This window comes from Varroa destructor, unplaced genomic scaffold (assembly GCF_002443255.2).
Source record: "Varroa destructor unplaced genomic scaffold, Vdes_3.0 BEIS01000005.1, whole genome shotgun sequence".
Taxonomy (NCBI): domain Eukaryota; kingdom Metazoa; phylum Arthropoda; class Arachnida; order Mesostigmata; family Varroidae; genus Varroa; species Varroa destructor.
Window position 1 is genome coordinate 27,055,823 of NW_019211458.1, and position 8,226 is coordinate 27,064,048.

At 38.8% G+C, this 8,226-nt stretch overlaps 1 protein-coding gene across 21 annotated transcripts in view; it reads left to right on the forward strand.

Annotated features, from left to right (window-relative positions):
- The window catches only part of Dpp10 (Dipeptidyl peptidase 10), a 329,746-nt gene extending 322,358 nt beyond the window's left edge, over positions 1 to 7,388 (forward strand). For 19 of the 21 annotated variants that reach the window (XM_086991325.1, XM_086991326.1, XM_086991324.1 and 16 more), the window contains 4 exons: positions 285 to 416; positions 824 to 897; positions 1,159 to 1,226; positions 1,635 to 7,388. In XM_086991325.1, coding sequence (XP_086847451.1) covers positions 285 to 416; positions 824 to 897; positions 1,159 to 1,226; positions 1,635 to 1,752 — 392 coding nt within the window. In that variant the 3' untranslated portion in view covers positions 1,753 to 7,388. The remainder of the gene's footprint in view (positions 1 to 284; positions 417 to 823; positions 898 to 1,158; positions 1,227 to 1,634) is intronic. The other 2 variants (XR_015329269.1, XM_086991329.1) reach the window with 2 other exon arrangements.
- The last annotated feature ends 838 nt before the right edge of the window (positions 7,389 to 8,226 follow it).

The window sequence follows — 8,226 nt, forward strand, 5'->3', positions numbered from 1 at the left end:
ATTAGCGTGTGTTTAAGGCCATGTTGGTTTAAATAGTGTTATACTTTAAAACTATTTCTAAAACTGTTTTATTATTATACACATTTATAACTAATTTTAATAATTCCTTTATTTTGTTTTAATATTTAGTACACTTTATGAACTGTTGTGAGTTTATGCGCTTTAACAAAACCGCATTAACACTACATTTTCACTAAGAACTTAAACTAGCATCTCAATTTTTCCGTTTGCGTGTTTAAAACTATAAGGTCGTCGATATAAATGTGACTCTTTGTTCATTTCAGATGCCGCTTATACTGAACGCTATATGCAGAATCCTAGCGTCAACGTCGGAGGGTACGAAACAGCTGACTTGACCCGTCAAGTCGACAACATCAAAAACAAGAAGTTCTTCCTGATACACGGAACCCTTGACGGTAAACACCTGTTTGAAATCAATTGCTCAGATCCTCTCACAGACCGAAACCCATTCAGTTTTTCGGCAAAATGGACATCTCACATTAACGTAGTCTTAACAATAGCTCAGACAATATAAATTTGTACTCCTTGCGAATATTTGTCTCCTTCTGTAGAAGTAACTTCTTTCCATTTCTGATTAACTATAGGAGTTAAAAGGGCAGCCTGTCCAAACGTATATAAACAGTTTTTCCCAAACGAATTAAACCACAATAAGGAATTTGGTGTATGAAACGGTTCCGCAGAATCCATTTCAGGAATATAGGGCATTTTCCCTATAATAAGTTTATCGAGCCCCATACAGATCGAAACTTTAACCAAATCGTCAGCAGTACTTGCTGACCTCGTTCCGCCGTTTTTATTTCAGATAATGTCCATTACCAACAATCGATGATGCTCACACAGGCGCTTGTAAAGAAGGAAATCCTGTTCTCTAGCTTGGTACGGTAAACTTTACGTCCTGGTCAATACTGGTTATTCGTTTATGGTTGTATTGGCTTGGGATCGATCGGAAGTATTCCGTCTTAGCTTATGCTTGAATCATTGTTCCCATTAACAAGGTACGAATTAAAGTCAATAATTGTCAAAGACCAGTTTAGGTAGAAAACGAGAGCATGACCGAAATGTCGCTCATTTTTATCCACTAGCCCTAGAACTCTATAATCCCCTATGCAATAATGAAGTTCTCAAATTCTTTTGCAGTGTTGTCTTATAACGAGCGTCTCGTTCTTGTTGAAAAAAGTCTGGCAAGGTTCGCACGAAAAAAGGAGGTCACTCATTTATTCCTTTCTAAATGTTTTCTCTAATCCTTTTTATAGCGAAAATGACATTCAGTAATGCGCAGCTCTCTTCTTTATTTTTAGTTATTTCACATCTTCAACTTGTTCTTGGGGACGAAGTGTCAAACGTCAAGATTTAGACGGATCATGATCTCTCTCTCTCTCTCTCTCTCTCTATATATATATATATATATATATATATATAGAGATATGAAAGTTTAGGTGGATTTCTCCTGGAATAAGTTCATATCAATAATATACGCATGTAGGTGTGGGTATATATTGCTAGTAAGATAATCGGATTTCCCGCCCTTTGGCTTAGTACGGAAAATTCAAATTGATTTATAACAAACGCTTCTATTCCATTTCGCTCTCTGCGTTACTATCTCTTCGTTGTAGACCTACCCCGATCAAAGGCACCAGCTTTCCGGCGTGCGGGCTCATCTCTACAGGTCGATGGAGAGCTTCTTTGATCAATGTTTCAACTCCAACAACGCTGAAGAGATCGGCCTCATGACGGTGAAGGCCAGGGATCGTCGATAAAGATAATGAACGAGCAGCAAGCGACATATGTAAATCACTTAGCAATCGGGCACCTTCCTAGAGTCATGGTGAGAAGACTGAAAGACCTCAGGGGACGTGATAACGGATGATGACACTTCCTCAGCCATAACGAAGGCAGGATCAACGACGCTGATAGTCACACCATCGTCAAAAAGCAAGTTTCACATAACGCGAAATCGGTGAATGGTTCTGCCCCGCTTTAAAGCAGTCCAACTAACGATTTTCCAGATGCACACGAACAAATAAGGGCCATTCAAATCTACAGGTAGAGAATTGCAACTATGCGAAAATTGATTGATTTATCACCTGTCAGAGCTAGCAGCCATTACATAATATCCCTCGGTTACTACGAAGCAAGCTAACTGATGTCAATCAACCGCTAATAAATCAGTTCACGGTAATGATCAACGGTTAGACATCATTAACACTCCAGCCAACCTCGGCGAACGTATACTTCAATCATGGATAACAATGACTAGCGAGTTTCTAATACATAGCAATGGCGAAAATGGGATTAGAACGTATGAAATGTTTAGGAAGGTCACAAAAACGGGGTGCCAGATCACGCTACAGAGACTATGATTAATTAGATGCTTCAATCTATATATTTTTACAACTAAAAACTCGTCAATCAGAGCCAAATACGTTTCGTTTTCCAGCTTCCCTTCATCACTGGCCTGGCGTTTGTTATGACACGGTTTATTTCAGCTCTTATTGCTGCTTACTGCTGCTCGGGTCCAAGGAATCGAAAATCAACAAAAGCAAAATAAATAAAGATAGCGATCCTCAATGTCGTTAACCGAGTTTCGTTTAAATTAGTGAGGTATTGACCTGTGACCTCGAAGAACGAGGCAAAGGACGGAACATTTTAAGGTCTAGTAAATTGACGGGATTAAGGAAACGTGAAAAAGAACGCTACGCTTTTCATCCGACAGATATAAGTTCGATACGAGCGGAACAACAAGCACCTGTCTTGGAATAAGCCAAACTGTCGTGTTCCAACGGATGTCATCGAGTCGCAGGACGCCTACGAACATCCAGCGCTCAGGGTCTGGAATCAATAGATAGATATAACACTTGCGCGATTACTACCGTAACGGTAATTGTCGACCGTGATCACTGAAGTTATAGATAATACGATTCCTACAACGCCAACGATAGCCAGTGATGTAACCAACGTAAACGACATGATCAGTGACAAATCTAGAATTACTGGGGACAAGTCTAGGGCGATCGTAATAGTACCGCTGCCTTTGTCTGGCTACCAGTTTCAATTGGCGTCAAATTAATATGACTATAATATGTAATATAAATTAAGATGGTCTAATAATCATAAGCGAGCACTCCAACAAAAACACCAAAAGCGGTAACACCGACGATCCATTATAGAACGTCTGCTTACATGAACAGTTTCCATCCAGAGGAACCCTATCCTTACCCCTATATTAATCGTTCTCCATTATAAAGTTGCCTTTTTAACTTTAATTCTTCCGTTTAGCACTTTGTTTACTTAGCATGTCTTAAAAAAGCAGCGATACTGTTCAGAATCTTCAGGCACCTCGCGGCTACGAGATAATTATAGTTATGTAGATATATAAGTTATAAGGAAAGGCCGCACGGCCAAAAACAGTGAACGTATCAAATGGTAGATCAAGTCTTGAAGTCGCGCATAAAAATTGATAGTTTACGGATACTTGCAAAGGAAACAAAATGAAAAAAAAAACAAATCGAAATATACAACGGAAAGGGAAACAATGGCTGATGGTGATATGGAGAAGCGCAAAAAGGCAAAGTTTGATCCTTCATATTGGTTCTGTATGGTCAAACAATGAAAAGCCGAATAGTCACCTCCTGAGGCCGTCGAGCTTCAAGCGCAGAGAAATATTATCAACTCTGTAAACAAACATATATTCTGGCCGCATGTGCCACTATAAACACGCTTATGGTTAGTAACAACAAAAATAACGATATATTTCTAAGGTAATTCCATCGACTGGCCACGATGTTGATAAGCGATGCCAAGACCAGCATCTGGGCCCAGTTATAATTGCGTGGGTGGTACGTGACGTGAAGTTGTTTTAGTTGTGATGTACGATTACGTCTTTTTATGCAAATAAACCAATTAACGCGTGGCGAGAATGCGTGCGCGCTTGTCTCTTTGTTTATATAGTGATATGAAACGAAGAAAAACTGTTGTATGTACGTATGTATGTATGTATGTATGTATGTATAACCGCTGTATACCCGATGAATATGCATTGACGATAAATACTGCATACTACTGAAGGGTATGCATGTTCAACCCCTCTACCGTCTCCAAAGATTTAGACATCGAAAAGATAAGTTAAAGGTGGACGTGTGCCACATGAAAACGGAGTGGAGCAGAGCAGAGCAAAGCAAATTCGGGCACTGCTGTTTTTGTGATTCGACCATATGGACGGCACCAATTTAGGAAATGATCAAGCGGAAATTATGACAACAAACAAGAGATTCGCTTCAAAGCGAGCCCGGAGGCATGCAAAATCGACGGCAATGCTCTGCGTTGAGAGGGTCGCTGGTCTGTTTGGGCTGTGAGGGTGGCGTTCGAGTAGAAACAATCGGATTCCGTTGAGGGCTGTGGCAAAAGTAAACGATCAGCTGTCTTCCACGAACGCTTTGAGAATTAACAGGCTGCTGTAGTAGAAAATAAATTGGGGCCTAGGAAAAAAAAAGAAGCTATATATCTTAAAATAGTATGGCCATATGGTAAAACTATCGTAAAGTGACACAGGTGCTGACTTTCTAAGAGCGTTGCGGACGTCGACAGCGACTAGGGCAGTTTAGTAACGACAGGTCAAATGTCGTTTGGAAAGGCTAAGTAATATTATATTTAAAATTTAATCTATTAATAGATTTGAACCGTTTGAGTTTGAAACGTACTTTTGAGTTTACGAGTGAAAACGTACTTTTGTTTTCGCGAAATTTCCTTGAAGCCACATTGAACGACCGGACACATACGAAGTTAGGTTGTACAACTTTTCTTCTTTAGAATTCTACCCCTTCTACAGAAACGTACTGTTGTCCGATTGAGTAATGATAGTGTATGGGGGTCGGAACTTGGAGGTAATGATTCTGGCTTCGAAATTTCCGGATAAGCTCTCGCTCCTACGGTATTATTTGTGATCTCGAGCCGCATTTCTCGATGAGGCTGGTGTCGGTCCAATTATAAATTCTTCAATTATATAGCTTCGTTGTTATTGTTATAAATAGAAAACAAAAATATAGAGATTTTCATGGCAAAGGTGTCAAAATTCAACAAATTAAGTGGAAGGTCTATGGTCAACTGAGTAAAAGGGACGACGAGAATGAGTAGATAAAAACTCTATATATGAATACCCACGGCACTATACATACGTCTATGCACGTAAGGCAACAATAATGGTGATGAAGGTCAACGGTGACAATTTGTTTCGAGGCTGGTCTTAAGCAACACTTAAGATGCTAAGCAAAATGATTTAGCCGCCTACGAGTAACAGACCATTGGAAAGAAAAACGAAAATTTCACTAAGGTCGTTTAATATAGAGGTTTTTAATCGTTGAGATATGTTGGAGGCGCTGTAGGCCGTTGTTAGAAGGCAAATTCAAACGAAACGCAATGTCAGTGCGTGTGCAACCCTTTCGTGTCAATAGATGCGGGTCGGAGACTCGTAAAAAACCGAGCAATTTCGAAGGCCGAGGCAGGGGCCCGCCATAGACGATGCGTGTAGGACACTGAATGCGAGACGAGCAAGTGACGCTCTGTATGTTCTAGATAACATTGCTGATTTTTGAAAATGTTTGCTGATACGAACATAATAATAACAGAAAACCAGACTAAGCAAACAACGAGCGCCAAAGAAACCAATACCATTTTAAAGTTATCAGAAGTTCACAAGACGCTTGAAAACTGAATTTAATGATAAGAGTAATAATGTGATACTGATGAAATTGATGGTTTGGGGTTTTGAAGAGCGTATTCACATGGAAAACCCGCAAGGTGAGACGACGTTAAAAGACGCAAGGTTCTAGAGAAAACAAAAAATAATAATAATAAACCTATACTGGTAGTTACATATGAAAAAAAAAAATAGTAATAGCTCATAGACGCTAAACGTATTTTAAGAAATGCACACACACATAAACGCAGGTAACATACTTATGGAACTTTAGGTAAAATCGGCCCAATATAAAAAATTGTTTGTCTCCTAGCACTTACGTAAAGAAAAACTTGTTTCATAGTCAAGATCGACTTGTTAACGTATACTTTTTGTAGAATAGAATCTATACTATGATGATAATAAATACTATTACTGCTGCTGTTAATCTTAACGATCGCGTACGAACGGAGTAAAGATAGTTACTAGTTCTATATGTGCGATCTTTAGATCTATAAATACATATAATATTATGATGTAGTGACTCCAAAGTCCTCAGATAGGCCACAACCGCCACCGTAAGCGAAACCTACCCAGTCTAGGAGAATTCATGAAATCTTTACAAATGTCAGTTGCCAGACTAAGCCTTACAATAGTTCCAGGCACTTACTGGGAGCTCTCTATAAGCGATAGCAAAGGAAACGGACTACGATGCTTTTTACGGAATATGTGACCAGGTTTCGCAGATTTGCTACAAACTAGATTCGTTGGGAAAAATTTACCAATTGTGAAAATTATCTTATAATATATATATATATATATATATTACTTATATATAATATTACTAACAGGGCAATCTGAGTAAGAATGGTCATGCAACAATAAAAAAAAAAAAACCGTTAGGAAAAAATGAGAGGTCTGTGATCACACTGGCATTGAATTGAATTCGTATAGTTCTCTTCATACTAGGCCAATAATGAATTATTACTGTCACCTATGCTATGTGTAGCGTCGAAGAAAAGGTAAAATAGCAATACGAAATATTAAGTGCTTAGCTTTTTTCGGCCTGGCCGCCGTTAGAATCGAACAAGGCCGTGGACAAGAAGGTCTGAGGAGAATTAAGCTATTACCTTAAGCGAAAATGTTGTCTAGAAGCGACGATACCTATAATGACGGGTAACTATTAAAAACGAGGATCAAGCGATACATTGTTTCTACCGTACTACTGGAATAGTTGCATTCTGAATTTCCACGTCAAGAATAGAATTTGTTAACCGGCAGAGCCCCTGCCTCTATCGTTCTATCAATGGAACGCAATTATCATAGGACGCAACAGGGACTGTTAAATAAATGCGAAACCTAACTAAAACGAATATGATACTAATTGCTAGAGTTTTACTATTACCAAGCACTTTTTCACAGATAATGATCATTTCTTGGTTGATGATTTACTGCTATTACTTTGACAGTTAATCCTATTACTGATTCATCCATCCGTTGATTGGGTAGCGAATAGGACGGGAGCTGCGACGCTATTTCGTTATCGAAGCCATTACCTTGACCTTATTTCAGCAGAAAAGCTACCTCAGGTTTTCATACTGTTTTTAGCAAAACTTGTAGTGCAAAAAATCAATAGAAAATTCATTTTAGACTTTCAATCCCAAATGAAATAAACTGAAGCGCCAAATCAAGTTTCCTTACAATGTGTTTTTATTAAGTTATAAAGTTAAGTACTCAATTGATAGATTAGCTGACGTTTGAAGCTATGATATAACCATGTCTAAGACAGGTCAGCAAATTATTTATAGCGCTCGCACCGCGTTGGTGAGCCCAAAACATTAAGTGGCAGATACAAAAAATAATAGATAATAGAGGTAATAATGTTAGAAAACATGCGAACATACGTACTATTTTCAAAGAGCCCTCTAAAAGGTTGTAGTCTGTCGTTAAGAAATTTTCATTTCACCAGTACCTGGCGGGAGATGCAACTAAACCAACCAGTCTACGCGTTCAACCTTAAACAGGGACTAGGTGAGAGAGGTTGCATTTACAAGGTAACTGTCGCAGAACACAAATCGAACCTTGTACATAGATCCAACCAAAGCTATAGTCAGAACCTTCAGTGCTCTCGTGACAGCCAGCGTAGGATCCGAGGTTGACACATATAAGCGTAACGCAAGGTGCGGTCAATGGCGTAATGATTATGATGTCATTGTTGGCGTCTGCACCACTTGCCGACCGCTCAGCATTTCTAAATTGAAAGAATAAGGGAAGAAAACGGATGATAATAATAATAATAATAGGAATAGTTATTTTTCAAATCGAACATGTTGGTATTATCATTAACGGATCCATAAATATCTGAGTCATTCTGTTGGCATGCGAAAAAACGTGTAATTTGCTCAGGACAGACCTAATGATATAAATAGAATTCTACTTCGATTGATGCTTCAGAGCATTGAGTGGTTGTCGTCGTCTTCTCTACGGAATATTCGTACAATCAGCTGATTGGACAAATAGAATTCTCGTTTACC